Here is a 20,639-nt window from a genome sequence, read left to right on the forward strand (position 1 = left end):
ACTAACAGTTTTGAGGGTTTTTTAAATGAAATGAAAGAACAAATTTTCCCACATTATATATAGTTTGGACTTAGTATTTCACAGATGAGAAGAAGAACTAGAAAGTAATCATTTTTATGATAAAAAGTTAATGGTTTTATTCGTGCTTAGTCTCATCTTCCTAAGGAGAAGGGTATTCTTTGGAGAAACTTTCAAGTTACACAACTGACCACTTGTTGGCTGGGTTTCTGCTTTTATCACAAAGTGCAAGCTTCTTCCAGAGACGGGGTGGACACTTTGGTAGATTCTTCTCTCAGTCTCAACTTAAGGATCATATTTCCATACAAATTGAGGGTGCTGATTTTTACAAATTCTAATCTTGATCAGGCCCAGTTAAAGGCCCAAGAGGAGGAGCGGCAGAAGAGGGAGGCAGAAGAAAAGGAGGCTCAACTTGAGAAAAAACGAGAAGAGAAGAGAATGAAGAAAATGGTTAGTAGTGTCTGTCTGGTCAATTGTGTGACCCTGTGCACTTTCCCCACCCTAGACCTTCTGTTTAGAACACTCTTTTCTCACCTGCACCCTTTTTCTCTATTTAGTGAAAGTCTACTCTTCTTTACATTTTAGCTCAATATGACTTCTTCCAGATTAGTCTTGCCCACCCTCCTCTTCACCCAAGGTTAGGTTAGGTCACTCTCTGTGGACTCTGAGTATATTTCCTTCAAAGCATTACTAGGGCTTTAATTATGCATCTATTCCATGGTTGTTTTATTCGTATCTGCATCTCCTAAGCTGTAATCTCCATAAGGGTAGAAGGAGCAGTCTGAAGTTGCTCACTATTGTATTGGCTAGCAGTGTACTGAGCATATAGTAGAACTCAGCAAATGAGTTGAATGAGTGCATAAATGCACAAAAAAATGAACAAATGGAAGAAAATACATGGAGAAAAAAGTAAGAGATAAAACTCTTTTTTTCAAGGTCATTAAATTCTAGTTGGAAACATATGTCCTTAAAATACATACCTATCAAAGATGGTATAGTAGAAGGCGTTGGTGGTAAAGTGGTGAGCATAGCTGCCTTCCAAAGATGGTATAGTAATGGTATAGTATAGCATATGCTGTTTTGTGCCTCCAAGACCAAACGAGATCAAGAGAGTTGTACAGGCAAGATCCATGAAGATTTGGGAGAAATTAGAGGCATTTTCAGAGGAAAGAGATTTGAATTGGAAATTATATTAGGGTTCTCCAGAGAAAGATATATATGTATATATGTATGTATATATGTATGTGTGTATATATATATATATATATATATAGAGAGAGAGAGAGAGAGAGAGAGAGACTAGAGGCCCGGTACATGAAATTTGTGCACAAGAGGGGGGTCCCCCTCAGCCCAGCCTGCACCCTCTCCAATCCAGGACCCCTTGGGGGATGTCCGACTGCCAGTTTAGGCCCAATCCCGGGCCTAAACTGGCAGTCGGACATTCCTCTCACAATCCTGGACGACTGGCTCCTAATCACTCACCTGCCTGCCTGCCTGGACGCCCCTAACTGCACCCCCCCCCCCCCGCTGTCATGATCACCCCTCACTGCCTCTGCGTGCTGGCCTGATCACTCCTAACTGCCCCCTGCTGCTGGCTAGGTCACCCCCAACTACCCTCTCCCTGCCAGCCTGGTCGCCCCCAACTGCACCCCCCCCACACTGGCCTGGTTGGCCCTAACTGCCCTCCTGCCAGCCTGGTTGCCTCTTACTGCCCCCCCTGTTGGCCTGGTCACCCCCAACTGCCCCGCTCTGCCAGCCTGGTTGCCCCTCACAGCCCCCCCACTGGCCTGGTTGCCCCACGCAGCCTGCTGTTCAGTTGTTTGGTCGTCCTTCACTAACCCCCTGCCAGCCTAATCACCCCATGCAGCCTGCTTGTTCAGTCATTTGATCATCCCTCACTAATCCCCCTGCCTTCCTGGTCGCCCCACGAGCCTGCTTGTTCAGTCATTTGGTCGTCCCTCACTAACCCCCCAGCCAGCCTGCCAGCCTTGGTGTAGGCAGCCATCTTATGAGAGTGTGAGGGTTAATTTGCTTATTACCTCTTTATTATATACTAGAGGCCCGGTGCACAAAAATTTGTGCACTCGGGGGGGAGGGGGGGTCCCTCAGCCCGGCCTGTGCCCTCTCCCAGCCTGGGACCCCTCGGGAGATAATGACCTGCTGGCTTAGGCTTGCTCCCGGTGGCAGAGGGCAGGCCCAATCCCTAGGTGCAGCCCCTGGTCGGGCTCAGAGCAGGGCCGATTGGGGAGTTGGGGCGCCGCTCACTGTCATGCACAGAACAGGGCGGATCGGGAGGTTGCGATGCCACCCTCAGTCACGCTCAGGGTAGGGCCGATTGGGGGGTTGGGACACCGCCCCCTGTAACACTCAAGGCAGGGTGGATGGGGAGGTTGCGGCGCCACCCCCTGTCACGCACAGAGCAGTGCCGATGAGGGGGTTGAGGCGCTGCCCCCTGTCACTCACAGAGCAGGGCCCATCAGGGGGGTTGGGGCTCCGTACCCTGTCACGCACAGAGCAGGGCCAATCAGGCTTGGGGCGCTGCCCCCTGTCACGCACAGAGCAGGGCGGATCAGGGGGTTCGGGCACCGCCCTCTATCACCCACAGAGCAGGGCCGATCAGGGGGTTGGGGAGCCGCCACTGTCACACTCAGGGCAGGGCCGATGGGGAGGTTATGGCTCTACCCCATCACACACAGAGCAGGGCCTGTGGAGGGGGGGTTGGGGCACCATCCTCTATCACCCACAGAGCAGGGCCGATCAGGGGGTTGGGGCACCGCCACTCTCACACTCAGTGCAGGGTTTATGGGGAGGTTATGGCTCTACCTTGTCACACACAGAGCAGGGCCCGTGGGGAAGGGGAGTGTTGGGGCGCCGCACCCTGTCACACACTGAGCAGGGCCGATCAGGGGGTTGGGGGCACCGCACCCTGTCAAACACAGAGCCGCAGGGCGATCAGGGGGTTGGGGAGCTCCCCTGTATCAGGCACAGAGCAGGGCTGATCAGGGGGTTGGGGTGCCTTACCCTGTCACGAACAGAGCAGGGTGGATAAGGAGGTTGTGGCCCTGCCCCCGTCACACACAGAGCTGCAGGGCGATCAGGGGGTTTGGGGTTTGGGCGCTGCCCCCTGTCACACTGATCCCAGTGCCAGGAGGCCTCTCAGCTCCACTGATCCCGGTGCTGGGAGGCATATTACCCTTTTACTATATAGGATAGAGGCCTGGTGCACGGGTGGGGGCCAGCTGGTTTGCCCTGAAGGGTGTCCTGGATCAGGGTGGGGGTCCCCACTGGGGTGCCTGGCCAGCCTGGGTGAGGGGATGATGGCTGTTTGCAGCTGGTCACACACCCTTCAGGGTGAGGGTCCCCACTGGGGTGCCTGGCCAGTCTGGGTGAGGGGCTGAGGGCTGTTTTCAGGCTGGTGGGTGACTGAAGCTCCCAACCGCTCCTTTTTTTTTTTTTTTTTTTTTATTCTGGGCCAGTTTTAGCTCTGGCTCCAGCTCTGAGGCCTCTGCTGCTGAAAGCAGGTATCTGGTTTGTTTGAGTTCTATAATTGAAACATTGTATCAACTCCAGCTCTGAGTTCCCGGCGGGCTGAAAGCAGGTTTCTGGGGTTTTGTTTAGCTTCTATATTTGTAAGAATATTTCAAACTGCAAGCTCAGAGGCCAAACGGGGGCAGGCGGGGAACGTTGGTTTCCTCCATCACTGAAGCAAGCAAGCCTCATGTTAGTTTCAAGCTGCCTGGCTGCCAGCCGCCATCTTGGCTGGCAGTTAATTTGTATATCTCGCATATTAGCCAATGGGAAGGGTAGCGGATGTACGATAATTACCATGGTTCTCTTTTATTAGATAGGATGTGTGTGTGTGTGTGTGTGTGTGTGTGTGTGTGTGTGTATCCTATCTAATAAAAGAGAAACATTGGCTAATCAGCGAGATATAAAATTAACTGCCAGCCAAGATAGCGGCCCGCAGCCAGGCAGCTTAAACTGAACATGAGGCTTGCTTGCTTCAGTGACGGAGGACTCCAACGTTCCCCGCCTGCGTTGCCGGCCTCTGAGCCTGCAGTTTAAAAGACATTGTAACAAATATAGAAGCTAAACAAAACCCCAGAAACCAGCTTTCAGTGAGCCGGGATCTCAGAGCTGGAGTTGATACAGAGTTTCGATTATAGAACCTAAACAAACCAGATACCTGTTTTCAGCAGCTGAGGCCTCAGAGCTGGAGCCAAGCCTCAGAGCTAAAGCTGGTCCAGAATAAAAAAAGAAAAAAGAAAAAAAGGAGCAGTTGGGAGCTTCAGTCACCCACCAGCCTGAAAACAGCCCTCAGCCCCTCACCCAGACTGGCCAGGCACCCCAGTGGGGACCCTCACCCTGAAGGGTGTGTGACCAGCTGCAAACAGCCATCATCCCCTCACCCAGGCTGGCCAGGCACCCCAGTGGGGACCCCCACCCTGATCCAGGACACCCTTCAGGGCAAACCAGCTGGCCCCCACCCATGCACCAGGCCTCTATCCTATATAGTAAAAGGGTAATATGCCTCCCAGCACTGGGAGTGATGTTTCTTCTTCTCCTTGATATCCCATAACTTAAATACTATAATGTAAAATGAATAATACTTAAATACAGTGATATAAAGCCAGTACATCATATGTTACATAATAAGAGAATAAGAAAGGCAAGAAAACAAAGATACATATACAGATAAATATATTCATAGCAAAATAAGAAATGGATACTCATGACAATTACAGTCTTCATTTATGTAACTGACCAAGTGGGCGTAGCTAGTATTTATAACTTATGTTCTTCTACTACCCACTCTTCTCTTTGCCTTCAGCAAGCACCTCTGCTAATCACAGTTTTTTACCTGGTGAGGTGACCCAAACCTTCATTCCTGAGTAGCCCAGTGTGGATTGGGTTGTTGTTGTTTTCTTTTGACCTTAACCCCAGGGCATAGTAATGCTAAGATACACTCTAAGGGGCTTCCTGTATTCCAGAAATACTCTTCCTTACCTCCACTGTGGAATAGTATGCTCTCCAGTTTCGCTTAGTAGTCAGGTTTATTCACCCCCGTCAGCACTTCCTTCTTTGCCTGTTGATTTAGAGCAGGGGTGGGCAAACTTTTTGACTCGAGGGCCACAATGGGTTCTTAAACTGGACCGGAGGGCCAGAACAAAAGCATGGATGGAGTGTTTGTGTGAACTAATATAAATTCAAAGTAAACATCATTACATAAAAGGGTACGGTCTTTTTTTTTTTTAGTTTTATTCATTTCAAATGGACCGGATCCGGCCCGCGGGCCGTAGTTTGCCCACGGCTGATTTAGAGTCATAAGGAGCCCAATGTGATTGGGTGGCATTGTTAACTTCCAGTTCAGTGGAATCATTGTTATGTCTCCTGATAGAAGCATTCCCCCAGTTGAAACCAAGACCTCTAGACTAACAGAACATAAAGTCGTGGGAAAAGGAAGAAAAAAATTTGCTAGTGGGTCACTGGAGGTAATCATGAGTGGTGCCAATCCCACTTCCACCTCTTGATTCCTGGAGCCTGTGAATCCTGACTATGGGGGTAACAGTGCCATATATTGGATGCTGACTCAGAGCATGTATATCCCTCTGGAGAACCTTACCATAGACCTGCAAGGTATTGCCACCTCACTGGAACGGCAACAGTCTTCACAAGATCATGCCAGCCCTACACCCACCAATTTGATTCCCTGTCAAAGAGCATGGCCTGGATTTCGGGCACTATACCCAGTAGCAGGTGTACAGGAGGTACCCAATTGATGTTTCACTCTCACATCAGTGTTTTTCTCCCTCTTCCTTACTCTTTCTCTCTAAAATCAAATTTAAAAACATATTTACAAGAGACCATGACACCATTCTGTCAAGCCAGCTTCTTCAGGATGGTAGAGCACACAAGTTCCATGTGTATAGGCCCATTGCCACACTTCTTTTGTTGTAAAGTGAGCTCCATGATTAGAAGCCATGCCAATGTGGAATACAATGGTGGATAAGCTTTCTGTAAGTCCACAAATGAGACCTTTTAAGTCCATGGGTAGTAGTTTGGGGCAAAAGCATTGTGTAGAGGAAAGGCAAATCCATATCCAGAGTGTCTATTGTGGTAAAAACAAAACTCTGCTCCTCCTGTGATGGAAACAGTCTAATATAATCAACCTGCCATCTGATAGCTGGCTGGTCAACCCAGAAAACGGGGCCATTTTGACGACTCATTGTTAGTCTCTGCTGCTGGCTGATTGGGCAATCAGTAGTGGCCATAGCCAGTCAGCCTTGGGGAATGGCAGTCTGCATTGCTGAGCCCTTGTATAGCTACCATGGCCACTTTGTTTATGCACCCATTGGGTAATGGTAGGAGTGGCTGGGAAAAGAGGCTGACTGAGTATCCACAGAATGGTTCAGCTTGTCCATGGAGCAAAAGGCATGTACTATAATTCATCCCTTGCTAAGACAGCCTAAGAAATCTCTAGAAACAGCCCCGTTACCTCCCTTAAAAATTACATAAGGGTTCTGAAGTAGCATTTCCCAACATGTGTTCCATGTAATTTTAGTGGTTTCTAATATTAAGTTGTTTTGAATTACCTTTATACCTCTGTCAAAAACCAATTGACTGTATTTATGTGGGTCTATTTCTGGGCTCTCTGTTCTGTTCTGTTGATCTTTATGTATATTTCTTTAACAGTACCACACTGTCTTTGATTGCTGTAGCTTTACAGTAAATCTTGAATATATTAAATGTGAATTCTCCCCTTTATTCTTTTATACAATGTTTTGGCTATTCTAGTTCTTCTGCCATTTGATATAAATTTTAGACTAATCTTGTTGATATGTATAAAAACTCTTGCTAAAATTTTGTTTGTGATCATATTGAATTATAGATCAAATTGGAAGAATAGACATCTTAACAATATTGAGTCTTTATTTAGATTTTTTACTTATCTCATGAGTGTTTTCATTTCTTTCCAACAGATCTTATATATTTTTTGTTAGATTTATACCTAAGTATTCCTTTTTGTGGTATTATTGTAAATGGTGTCTTTTTAAAACTTCAGATTTTATTTATTCATTGCTAGCATGTAGGAATACAATTTATTTTTATATATTGACCTTGTATCCTGCAACCTTACTAGGAGGTTTTTGTGGATTTTTTGGAATTTTATACATAGGCAACTGTGTAGTCTGCTAATAAAGACACCTTTATTTCTTCCTTTCCAATATGTATGACTTTTATTTATTTTCTTGCCTTATTGCACTAGCTAGGTATTGCTGTGCAAGGTTGAGTAAGAGTAGTGAGAGGAGACATCCTTGCCTTGCAGTCTCTCACCATTATTGTCATATATTTCATGTATTTTATATATTTCCTACATATGCCCAATACCTTGTTACTTTTATTGCTTTAAATAGTTATATTTTAGCATAATTAAAAATAAGCTGAAGATTATGTTTTACCTTTATTTCTTCCATTTCTTTGTGTAGATCTAAGTTTTTAACCTATATCTTATTCCTTCTGCCTGAAGAACTTCCTTTAACATTTCATGTAGTGTAAGTCTGTTAGTAGTGAATTCCCTTTTATTTTTTTTCATCTGAGAACGTCTTTATTTCTCCTTCATTTTTTTAAGGGGTATTTTTGCTGGATATAGAATTCTGGGTTGACAGTTTTTTCTTTCAACACTTTAAAGATGTTAGTTCATTGTCTTCTTGCTTGGCTGGTTTCTGGCAAGAAAACCAAGAAGTTTGCTTTAATTCTTAGCTTTGTTCCTTTATAGGTGTCAGTCTGCTCAGGCTACCATAACAGAATACCTCAGAGTAGGTGGCTTAAATAGCAAAAATTAATTTTCTCAGTTCTGTAGGCTGTAATCTGAGATCAGAGGTCCAGCATGGTTGGTTTATGGTGAGGGCTCTCTTCCTAGCTTGTCGTTGTGTCCACCAATGGCATTTCTTCAGTGCATGCACATAGAGAGGGAGAGAGCATGTGAGCTCTCTGGTTTCTCTTCATATAAGGACACTAATCCCACCCTAAAGATTTCATTTTTACCTTAATTACTTCCTTAGAGGCCCTATGTCCAAATACAGCCACACTGGGGGTTAGGGCTTCAGTGTATCTATCTGGACATACATATTCAGTCCATAACAATGGGTAAGGTGAGTTTTTCCCCCTCAGCTACCTTCAAGATTTTTTTCTACCTTCGGTTTTCAGCACTTTGAATATAATATTTGTATGTATGGTTTGTTTGTTTTCCCCTGCTTAGTGGTCTCTACGTTTCTTAGATACGTGGTCAGTTATTTTATAATATGTTTACTCATTTCTTCAAATATTTCATCTCCATTTTTCTGGGATTCCACTTATGCTTGTGTTACATTGTTTGGTATTGTCGCTCAGCTTTTGGATGACCTGTTGTGTTTTCAGTCTTTTTTCTCTTTGCTTTTCAGTTTGTATAAGTTCTATTGCCCTAACTTCAGGTTACCTGATTCTTCCCTTAACTGGGTAACATCTAGAGAAGAGCCCATTGAAGGCTCTCTTCACTTCTCTTACCCTGTTTTTAATTTCTGATGTTTTCATTTTACTTTTATTGTATTTGTCCATGTCTCTGCTAAAATTACCTGTCTGATATTGAATGATGACTACCTTTTCCATTATAGCCTTCACTGTTATCATAGATTATTTAAAATTACCTCTCTCTGATATTTCCAATATGATATATCTTTATCATATCTGATTCTTCTGATGATGATTGCTTTACCTTTTCAGGCTTTATTTTTTGTCTTTTGGTATGTCATCTATATAGGGTGCCCCCCAAAAAATGATATACACAAACTTTTAATAATTATAAAGGCAATATTTATTAAAATACAATTTATTTTCAAAATTGAGCTATCAGCTATTTAAGTGTGTATACCTTTGGGGGGGAACCCTGTATATATTTGACATACCAACGTATCTATATATATAAAAGCCAAGTGACTGGAACGCCAGATCGACCGGAACGACCAGTCACTATGACGCACACTGCGGCCCCACCTGGCTGGCCTGGCCCCAATCAGCCCCCCTGCACCCTCCCCCCCCCCCACTCCCGCTAGCCTGACCCCACCCATGCACAAATTCATGCACCGGGCCTCTAGTATATATATATATACTAGAGGCCCGGTGCACAAAAATTTGTGCACTTGCGGGGAAGGGGGGGTCCCTCAGCCCGGCCTGTGCCCTCTCACAATCTGGGACCCCTCGGAGATAACGACCTGCTGGCTTAGGCCTGCTCCTGGGTGGCAGAGGGCAGGCCCAATCCCTAGGTACAGCCCCTGGTCGGGCTCAGAGCAGGGCTGATTGGGGAGTTGGGGCACTGCCCCTGTCATGCACAGAGCAGGGCGGATCGGGAGGTTGCGATGCCACCCTCAGTCACGCTCAGGGTAGGGCTGATTGGGGGGTTGGGGCACCGCCCCCTGTCACACTCAAGGCAGGGTCGATGGGCAGGTTGTGGCGCCACCCCCTGTCATGCACAGAGCAGGGCCCATCAGGGGGTTGGGGAGCTCCCCCCCCCGTCACTCACAGAGTAGGGCCGATAGGGGAGTTGGGGCACCGCCCCCTGGCACACACAGAGCAGAGCGGATCAGGGGGTTGGGGCGCCGCACCCTGTCACACTCAGGGCAGGGCCAATGGGGAGCTTATGGCTCTACCCCATCACACACAGAGCAGGGCCCGTGTTGGGTGGGGGGGGTTGGGGTGCCGCACCCTGTCACACACACAGCAGGGCCGATCAGGGGGTTGGGGCGCCACACCCTGTCACACACAGAGCAGGGCCCTTGGGGTGGGGGGGTTGGGGCGCTGCACCCTGTCACACACAGAGCCGCAGGGCAATCAGGGGTTTGGGGAGCTCCCCCCTATCAGGCACAGAGCAGGGCTGATCAGGGGGTTGGGGCGCCTTCCCCTGTCACAAACAGAGCAGGGCGGATAGGGAGGTTGTGGCCCCGCCCCCTGTTATACAGAGCCGCAGGGCGATCAGGGGGTTTGGGCGCTGCCCCCTGTCACACTGATCCCGGTGCCAGGAGGCCTTGCGGCTCCGCTGATCCTGGTGCTGGGAGGCATATTACCCTTTCACTATATAGGATAGAAGCCCGGTGCACAGGTGGGGGCCGACTGGTTTGCCCTGAAGGGTGTTCTGGATCAGGGTGGGGGTCCCCACTGTGGTGCCTGGCCAGCCTGGATGAGGGGATGATGGCTGTTTGCAGCTGGTCACACACCCTTCAGGGTGGGGGTCCCCACTGGGGTGCCTGGCCAGTCTGGGTGAGGGGCTGAGGGCTGTTTTCAGGCTGGTGGGTGACTGAAGCTCCCAACCGCTCCTTTTTTTTTTTTTTTTTTTATTCTGGGCCAGCTTTAGCTCTGAGGCTCCAGCTCTTAGGCCTCCGCTGCTGAAAGCAGGTTTCTGTCCTTTGTTTACCTTCTGTATTTATAACAATGTTGCGATCCTGCTGGCTGAAGCCCAGCGACTAAAGCAGGTTTGTGGGGTTTTGTTTAGCTTCTATATTTGTTACATAGTTGCTTACAGTTGCAGCCCAGAGGCCGACAGCAGCAGGCGGGGAACGTTGGAGTCCTCCATCACTGAAGCACTCAAGCCTCATGTTCGCTTCCAGCTGCCTGGCTTCCGGCCGCCATCTTGGCTGGCAGTTAATTTGCATATCGCCCTGATTAGCCAATGGGAAGGGTAGCGGTCGTACACTAATTACCATGTTTCTCTTTTATTAGATAGGACATATTTGCAAGCCAGACATGTTGTACAGGACAATAGAAACTGAGATAAACAGGCTTTTAGTGTGGAGATGTCTGATAATCTAGCCAAGAGTAGGGCTGTTTTTGAAGTGTGTTAATGATTACTATTGTTGAGGTTTGTTGTTGCTGTGGGTACCATACACTTCAGTTTCCTCTAGTGACTTGTTTTGTCTCCTCTTTTGGCCTTAGGTCTTCCCTTTGTACTATTCTCCAGAGAAAATCTGTCTCTTAGCAGCTCTCTCAGCTGTATTCCATTGTTATTACTGGAAGTTTGTTAGCATGCTGAGTAGGGTATGAACAAGGGATAGCATTCTCTAATGTTCTGATTAAATCTCACTCTTTGGAGTGCACAATATTGAGCATTCAGGAGAATTTCTGCTCCTACTTTAGGAGTAGAGATTTTCCCTGCCACTGTTCCCTTCTTTTAGTATCCACTGTACAGTCTGTGACCAGAAAGGCCATCACTCTGTGAGGTTCCCCCTCCACTTAGGTGAGATAGGGCAGTGGCCTAGACAGAGTCCCCTTCCCACAGCTACAGTGGCATTCCACCAGTGCCCGCAGGTGGTGCCACTTGCAGATGAAGTCTCTTTTTCCTAAGGGAGAATGGTCTGGGCAGATTTTGCAGTGGTTGCTTTTTCTCCCTGCCAGCGGAACCATGGTGGGAACTTCACTGGACTCTCCTTCATCCTCTCTTTGAGAGCCTGGTGGAGTTCCTAGAACAAAGGCCTGCACAAAGGGGGGGGGAACCTCCCTATAACTATGACCCCAGGAGCTTTCACCTTTCTCATGCTGGCCTACTCTTGGCCTCCAGCAATTCGCCAAAATTTCTAGTTTGTCTTACTGGCTCATATGGTGTATGGTGGCTTCTGCCTCAGATAAGCAAATGCTTGGGTCCTATGTCTCCCTAAAGGTGCCTGTCTCTCCAGATTTGTAATGGCTTCAATTCTCTGATTGGTTCATAAAAAGTTATTAATTTGCTGTTTGTCCAGCTTTTTCTTGCTGGAAGAATACAGCTTGTGCAAGGCAAGAAGGATGAGAAAAACATTACTGACCAATAAATTATTTAATTTCTCTCACTATACCAAGCTGAAATCTTTCCTTTTTAGGAAACATGAAATATAATTTCAGTCCCCAACAATAGACAAAAAGATGTTGTCACATAACTAGTTTCTATTAAGTCAGTTGTTGGTAGCTGTCTCAATTGAGATAGATGCATTTACAGACTGGCTGTGTTTGAGCTTTCTTTGCCAAGAGCTTTAGCTCTAAAATGCCCTGGGCCTTTATCTCCTTTTGCTCTAGCATAGATGCTCCACACAGTATGTTTCTCCACCCAGTTTATCTTTTGTGGTCTTATTCCTTTTTTGAGGTGATTCTTACCTCCTTTATACTTTATAGAGCCATTCACAGTCAGCGACTTTCAAGGCCATAGCATTGTTATTCTTCTGGACATCAAAAAGATAATTACAGCCGAAACCGGTTTGGCTCAGTGGATAGAGTGTCGGCCTGCGGACTGAAGGGTCCCAGGTTCGATTCCGGTCGAGGGCATGTACCTGGGTTGCGGGCACATCCCCAGTAGGAGATGTGCAGGAGGCGGCTGATTGATGTTTCTCTCTCATCAATGTTTCTAACTATCTCTCTCCCTTCCTCTCTGTGAAAAATCAATAAAATATATTTTTTTTTAAAAAAGATAATTACATTTCTGAACCTGTGCCTGATGTCTCAAAGTCAGTCATATTCTGTATATGCTTGATGGAAGCCTGCTTCACCTCTTTTAGTTGGGTACATTTTTGCTCAAGTTTATCAGCAAATTGTGCAAAAGTGGTACCATAATTTCTAATTACATAGATAATCAACCCGACTGTTGATATGGTAAAGAAGGTCTCTAGGGAACTCACATATATTTCTTTAGATAGAAAATGCAAGATAAGTCCTGCGATATCAGTTTTAGGATAAAGGAACTGGAAGAATTTCTCAGGAAAAAGCTCATGACCTATTTGTCCTCCATATTGAGGGAAAAGTCCTCCAGGGTCAGGATCAAGACTTGGCTGTCCTCTCTGAAAGATCCTTGTTACCTGCAATTCCCCTGGACCTAGATGTACTTCATTCTTCAGAGAGGGAGCTACTGGTAATGGCAGGAAGTACCACCTGGGACAGGATGGTCAGTGATAGTCCAATGGTGGCTTAGTGTCCTTTAGTGTCAGGTGCAGCAGTAACCTGGCCATTCACAGGTCTCACACAAGGACCTTTTAAAAATAAAAATCTAAACCCCTCCTAACATCTCAGTGCGCATTTTGTTAAAAGCTTACTTTCTAGTAACCCTTATCAGACAATGACTTTTATGGCTATATAAATATGCTTTTGATTGATAGACAGTTGATGAAGTTTGCGGTTAAAAAGATAAATTTATCAGAGAAAACCAGATAAGATTTTAAGTCTTCCATAATTTCTTAACAAGCATATTTGTTTGTTTCACAAATATCTTTATAGAATCTACTATGTACTAGGCATTGTTCTAGGTCAGTGGTCGGCAAACTGCGGCTTGCGAGCCACATGCGGCTCTTTGGCCCCTTGAGTGTGGCTCTTCCACAAAATACCACGTGCAGGCGCGCACATACAGTGCAATTGAAACTTGGTGGCCCATGCGCAGAAGTTGGTATTTTGTGGAAGAGCCACACTCAAGGGGCCAAAGAGCCGCATGTGGCTCACGAGCCGCAGTTTGCCGACCACTGTTCTAGGTGTTAGAATAGAGCAGTGTAGAAGACAAACAAAAGCCCTGCCCTCAAAAATGTATATGTTAGCTGGGGAGAACAGGTAATATGTAACAGCGAAAGAAGTAGGGAAGGGAAGGTCTGATAGGGGAAGCAAGATGGGAAAGGTCTCTCTGGAAGGTGATATTTGAGCTGCTGGATGCTGAGGAGGAAAGGCCTCTACAAGAGGGACATGTTAAATGTGAGATGCCTATTAGACATCCAAATAAATATGTCAGATAGGCAGGTGAATATATAAGTCTAGACATCAAGATTATAGAAAGGAATCTGGGAGTCAAAAACATGTCAATATTTTTCTTGCTCTGGAAGTGAATGAAATCAATTTGGGAGATTTACTGTATAAAGAATGAATATATAATTGATTTCTAATTCAATAGCATTATGGTTAGAAAAGACACTTGATATGATTTTAATCTATTAAATTTATTAAGACTTGTTTTCTGTCCTAACGTATGATCTATCCTGGAGAATGTTTCATGCGCACTTGAGAAAATGTGCATTCTGCTGCGGTTAGATGTAATGTTCTGTGTATGTCTGTTAGGTGCATCTGGTTTAACACGTAGTTTAAGTCCAATGTTCCCTATTGATTTTTCTGTCTGGATGATCTATCCATTGTTTAAAGTGAGTTATTGAAGTTCCCTACTGTTATCGTATTATTGTCTATTTCTCCATTCAGTATGTTGGTATATTTAGGTGCTCTGATGTTGGGTACATAAATATTTACAATTGTTATAGCCTCTTGAGTTGACCCCTTTATCCTGATATAATGACCTTCTTTGTCTCTTGTTAAGTTTTTGGCTTACTGTTTATTTTGTCTGATATAAGTATAGCTACCCTTTCTCTTTTAAATTTTCATGGAATATCTTTTTCCACCCCTTCATTTTCATTCTGTATGTATTCTTTTTTTTCTTCATTGTTTTATATTTTATTGAATTTTTTTATTGTCTAAAGTTGTACATAGATCTTCTTTTTCCCCAATTGACCCCCCCACTCCCCAGCCATTCCCACCCCAGGCAAGCCCCCACCGCCCCAGTGTCTGTGTCCATTGGTTATGGTAATATGCATGCATACAAGTCCTTTAGTTGCTCTCTAACCCACCCCTCCCCTGCCATTTGTCTTTGGATCTATTTTTGTTCATAAAATTATGTTGATCATTATATCCCACATATGAGTGAGATCATGTGATATTTATCTTTTTCCAACTGGCTTATTTCACTTAGCATAATGCTCTCCAGTTCCATCCATGCTGTTGCAAATGGTTGTGTGTGTGTTCTTAAAGCTGAAGTGAGCCTCTCCTTGGCAGCATACAGTTGAGTCTTCTTTTTTATACATTCAGCCACTGTTTTTTTTTTAAATATATTTTATTGATTTTTTTTCAGAGAGGAAGGGAGAGGGATAGAGAGCTAGAAACATCAATGAGAAACATCAATCAGCCGCCTCCTGCACACCCCCCACTGGGGATGTGCCCACAACCAGGGTACGTGCCCTTGACCGGAATCAAACCCGGGACCCTTCAGAGTCCACAGGCCGACACTCCATCCACTGAGCCAAACCAGTTAGGGCAACTGTATGTTTTTGATTGGAGAATTTAGTCTGTGTACATTTAAGTAATTATTGATAGGTGTAGACTTATATTGTCTTTTGTTAACTATTTCCTTGCTGTTTTATAGTTTTTTGTTCTTCTCTTTCTTCCTTTGATGTGATGATTCTTCTAGTTAAGGGGTGGGCAAACTTTTTGACTCGAGGGCCACAATGGGTTCTTAAACTGGACCAGAGGGCCGGAACAAAAGCATGGATGGAGTGTTTGTGTGACTAATATAAATTCAAAGTAAACATCATTACATAAAAGGGTACAGTCTTTTTTTTTTTTAGTTTTATTCATTTCAAACTGGCCGGATCCGGCCCGCGGGCCGTAGTTTGCCCACAGCTGTTCTAGTTGTTATGCTTTGATTCCTTTCTCTTTTTTGTGTGTGTATATTTACTATAGGTTTATATTTTTTGGTTACCATGAGGCTTACATAAAATGTCTTGCAGCTATAGTCTATTTTAAGCTGATAACTTTTAATGCATACAAAAGCTCTATTTTTACACTACTGTTTATGTATTTGATGTCATAATATATATCTTTTTACATTGTTTATCTATTAACAACTTATCATAGCTATAGTTATTTTTAACACTTTGTCTTTTAATCTTTATCTAAAGCAGTGGTTCTCAACCTTCCTAATGCCATGATCCTTTAATACAGTTCCTCATGTTGTGGTGATCCTCAATTTCATTGTTACAAATTGAACATAATTAAAGCATAGTGATTAATCACAAAAACAATATGTAATTATATATGTGTTTTCCAATGGTCTTAGGCGACCCCTGTGAAAGGGTTGTTCGACCCCCAAAGGGTTCGCGACCCACAGGTTGAGAACCGCCGATCTAGAGTTGTGATTCATTTACTACCATTTACAAAGTCAGAGTGTTCTGAATTTGCCTTTACCAGCAAATTTTATACTTTCATATGTTTTCATGTTACCAATCAGCATCCTTTGTTTCAATTTGAAGTCCCTTTAGCCTTTCTTATAAGGCTGATCTAATGGTGATAGACTCTTTCACCTTTTGTTTGTCTGGAAACCCTTTATCCTTCAATTCTAAAGGACACTTTTGCTGGGTAGAGCATTTCTGGTTGGCAGTCCTTTTTATTTCAGCATTTTAACTATATCACTCCACTCCCTGTTGCTTTCAGGATTTCTGCTGAAAAATCCACTTGTAGTCTTATGGGATTGCCCTTATATGTAACATGTTGCTTTTCTCTTGCTACTTTTAAGATTCTTTCCTTGTCTTTAACTTTTGACAATTCAATTATAATGTGTCTTGGTGTGTGTCTCTTTAGAGTCATCCTATATAATAACGAGCTAATATGCTAATTAGACCGGATGGCAGAACGACCTTCTGGAATGACCTCTCTGAACGACCAATGGGTGGGGGCAGCAGGGCCCCGAGGCCACAAGGCATCTAGGGTTGCTAGGGCCGAGGCAGCTGGGGCTGTCAGGACCAAGCCCCTTGCACAAATTTTGTGCATTGGGCCTCTAGTGTGTGTGTGTGTGTGTGTGTGTGTGTGTGTGTGTGTGTGTGTATACACACATACATATATATATTCTTTGGGCTTCTTGGATTTGGATATCTGTTTCCCCATGTTAGGGAAGTTTTCAGCCAGTAAGAACTGTTTCTTTGCTATAGTTCTGTGTGTCTTGTGGACATAAGCTCCAGTGTTTTTCAAATCCAGGTGTTTTGGGTGGTTGTTTTAAAAACTGGGGTTTTAGATGTGCAGTCCAAATGCAAGCTGGGAGTTGGGAGTTCCCTCCCTATTGTATGGTGCTGTGCCAACTATGAGTTTATGACAAAAGTGTTTCTCAGCTTTATTTTCTTACTCGCCCAATATGGAAGTCATTCAACTGGTTTTTAGATTTCTTCCAGAGGCAATTCTCTGTGGGTGGCTGTATATTCAGTGCATCTGAAGGAAAAAGGAAGTTGAGGAGCCTCCTATGCTGTCATCTTGGTCCCTCCTCACCATTTTTACTTTTTAATTTTTTTCAGAAAGAACTGGAGCAGCAGAAGAGAATTAAGAGGAACCAGCAGCTGGAAGCAATAGCCAAAGATCATTATGAAAGGGTATTGCTAAGGAAAAAAGGTCTGGAGCCTTGGAAGAGATTGAGAATGCAGAGCAAGCAAAACATCCAGGTATAGTGTCATACTCTTACCCCTCAAAATTAGAAAATTGACTTTTCAAATAGCATAAAATTAGATTTGGGTATTGTTTGGTGATTGAAAAGCCATAAAGATAAATGAAGTGAGTGTTTTATTTATTTGTTTTGTGTAAGAGTTTAGATTTGGTCTTCCAAGGTAGAGAAAGATTTCTGTAATTGAATTGGTTGAAAAAAGCTAGAGTATATTTTTACAGATAAGAAAAATAGAGACCTCTCTCACTACTGTGTGTAATAAAGAGAAAAATAATTACCATAGGTCTGTTAGTCAGGTTCCTGCTGCAGTAAAGCTACATAACAAACAGCCCCAAAATATCAGTGGCATATATATAATTCGGGCATTTATTTCTTACGTCTGTGGACCAGTTGTGGATTGGGTTCGGGTCTCTCCACAGCCACTCTTTCTGGCTATCGCAGCTATTCAGGGCATGCTTTTCACCTGGCAAATGTCTGAGGTACAAAGGCCAAACCCTTTTCTGTAAACCCATGTGAAACCTCTCCTGGTATTGTGTTTACTAACATTCTGTTGGCCAGAGCAAATCATAGCGCTAAACTAAAAGTCACTAAGAAGTGAGAGAGGCTCGCCGAAACCAGTTTGGCTCAGTGGATAGAGCGTCGGCCTGCGGACCGAGGGGTCCCAGGTTCGATTCTGGTCAAGGGCATGTACCTGAGTTGCAGACATATCCCCAGTGGGAGATGTGCAGGAGGCAGCTGATTGATGTGTCTCTCTCATCGATGTTTCTGGCTCTCTCTCTCCCTTCCTCTCTGTAAAAAATCAATAAAATATATTAAAAAAAAAAAAAAAGAAGTGAAAGAGGCTCATCTACTCCATTGGGAGATACTATGAAATCATACACAAAGAATCCTATATAATAAAGAGCTAATATGCAAATGGCCATCACACCCTCACGCCGTAACGGCCCAGACACTGAACACTGGGGGAGAGGAATGGGGACCAACCAGGCACAAATGAGCTCCTGAGAGAGGAATGGGGACCAGCAAGGCTGCGGCCTGGGAGAGGGACAAGCCGCCCACCCCGCACTCCTGTGTGCCAGCGCCTGTGCCTGTGGCCCAGGAGAGGGACAAACCGCCTGCCCCATGGTCCTGGGCACCAGTGCCTCCGGCTGCAGCCTGGGCAAAGCCACCCACCCACAGTCCCCTGTGGCTGCAGCCGGCCTGGGCAAAGCTGGCCCAGGTCCTGGGTGCCTGTGGCCGGCCAGAGGAGGGAAGCCCAGATCCCGGGTTCTTGCGACCAGCCAGAGGAGGGAATCCTAGGTCCTGGGTGCAGGGTGAGGCAGAGGCAGTTAGGGGCGATCAGGCCAGCAGGGGAGCAGTTAGGGACAATCAGCCAGTAGGGGAGCAGTTAGAGGCAATCAGGCAGGCAGGCAGAGGGGTTAGGAGCCAGCAGTCCTGGATTGCGAGGCAGTCAGACATCCCCCAAGGGGTCCTGGATTGGAGAGGGTGCAGGCCAGGCTGAGGGCCCTCCCCTGTTCACGAATTTTGTGCACCGGGCCTCTAGTATGGGTATATAATCCTATTACAGGGAATAGCAACCCACTCTGCCACACAAAGATATATTAAATCAAATATCATCGAAATTCAAATTTATCTAGTGCATAGATCATTCAACTAAATGATTATGAAGCCCAAAATGCATAAAATGTTGCCTTTAGAATTCTAGTTAATAATAAGCTCAGTAATGTGTACCAGTGATAACCACTCTTATTTACACATTTGACCAGTGTAAGACTAGTAGTTTTGGTTGTGAAAACCAGGATTAAAGATGAACAATAATGCTTCATATCATAAGAGTCCCACTAAATCAAGTAATGCTGCAGGTTATACCTCTGTGAATGTGACTTAGGCTGCTTTTTATCCTACCTCACCAGTTTATTCACCCTTCATTCTCCTTGTTCTCTTCCTATTTTCACAGTTTCTTTCCTTCTTTTTGTTTTCCCCAAATGCCCTTCCCACTATCTTTCTTCTGTCCCTGACTTTTTTTGTCCTCAGTCTCCTTACCAGTGGCTCTGGAACTATTGAGTATTCCAAAACACCTGAGGGTGCACATTTGTGGTGGTCAGGCCTGAGCGCAGGGGAATCCATCCTATCTGGAGGCCTGGACCCATCTGTGCCCCCAGCCATCGCTAGTTTGCTTTGGCTTTTCTAGTAGTGATATGGGTGAGCTGACTCCTCAGTCTTCTGAGTGAATGAATCTGGAAATGAAATCTGAAATTTGAATTAAAATTTGCTTCTTATCTATATATATAAAAACCTAAGTGACTGGAATGACTAGTCGCTATGATGCGCACTGACACCAGGGGGCAGTCACTCAACACAGGAGCTGCCCCCAGCCCACAGGCCCTGATTGCTGATGGGGCCTGCAGGCCAACCTCCCAGTCCTTCCCCCCCTCCCCCGCCGACAGGCCCCAATCACCTGGGACAGGGAACTGGGGGTGGGTGGTGGTGGACGTGGCCCCTTTCCCAGGGGGGGCCGAGGGCTGGTTCCCTCTTTGGGGCTGGTGGCCCACCTCCCAGGTCCCTCCCCCCGGGATGGGATGAGGATCTGGGGGTGGGTGGTGACAGACACAGGAGGCAGATAGGCAAGGAACCTGATCAGCCCTGATTGCCGGCCAGGCCTAGGGACGCCACCTGTGCATGAATTTTGTGCACTGGACCTCTAGTAATATATAACCACAAAGATTGGTCATATCAGATAATTTGCTATCCAGTTGAGTGCTCCTAGTTTTATCTGGCTTTTATCTATTTCTTCATTGTTAACTATAATACACAAAGGAAAGGTAGTCAAGGATTAGCTCTTCTTTTTTTGGTCCTTGTTTTTGATGGAGTAAAATCAAGAAAGGTATGAAAATTTAGAAACAAAATAGAATTTATGGGTAAATAATCAAATTAAAATTTTTAAAAATTATGCAGAAGAATGTAAAAATAGAAACAGGAATTTGAGCTCAAAATAACAATTATAGGCTTTAAATATAGAAAAACCCACTTAAAATAAAAACAGAGAATCACAGATCTGAAACCAGCATTTCTAAAATTTCTTGATCATACAACCATCTGGAGAACTTACAAAAATGCACTTTCCTGGTCCCACCTCCAAGTATTTTCAGTAAGTCTGGATTGTTGGCTGGGGTGGGGAGTGGGAAGGGGAGTATGTATCAGGGACTCTGCATGTTTAAAAGGTAGCCCAGGGGATTTTGATACAAGTTGTCCGAGCACCATATTTTGAGAATCACCTCTCTAGTCATACCAGTGTATTTGTTTTCTGTTGTTGTTATAAGAAATGACTACAACCTTAGTGACTTAAAAC

General features: G+C 45.0%; 1 protein-coding gene across 1 annotated transcript in view; it reads left to right on the plus strand.

Moving 5' to 3' along the window:
- CCDC191 (coiled-coil domain containing 191) overlaps positions 1–20,639 on the plus strand; it is an 87,655-nt gene that overhangs the window by 59,234 nt on the left and 7,782 nt on the right. The window contains exons 13-14 of the mRNA XM_081085656.1: positions 367–468; positions 17,148–17,291. Of these exons, the coding sequence (XP_080941782.1) occupies positions 367–468; positions 17,148–17,291 (246 nt within the window). The remainder of the gene's footprint in view (positions 1–366; positions 469–17,147; positions 17,292–20,639) is intronic.

Source organism: Myotis nattereri (genome assembly GCF_964212035.1).
Source record: "Myotis nattereri genome assembly, chromosome: 3".
NCBI lineage: Eukaryota > Metazoa > Chordata > Mammalia > Chiroptera > Vespertilionidae > Myotis > Myotis nattereri.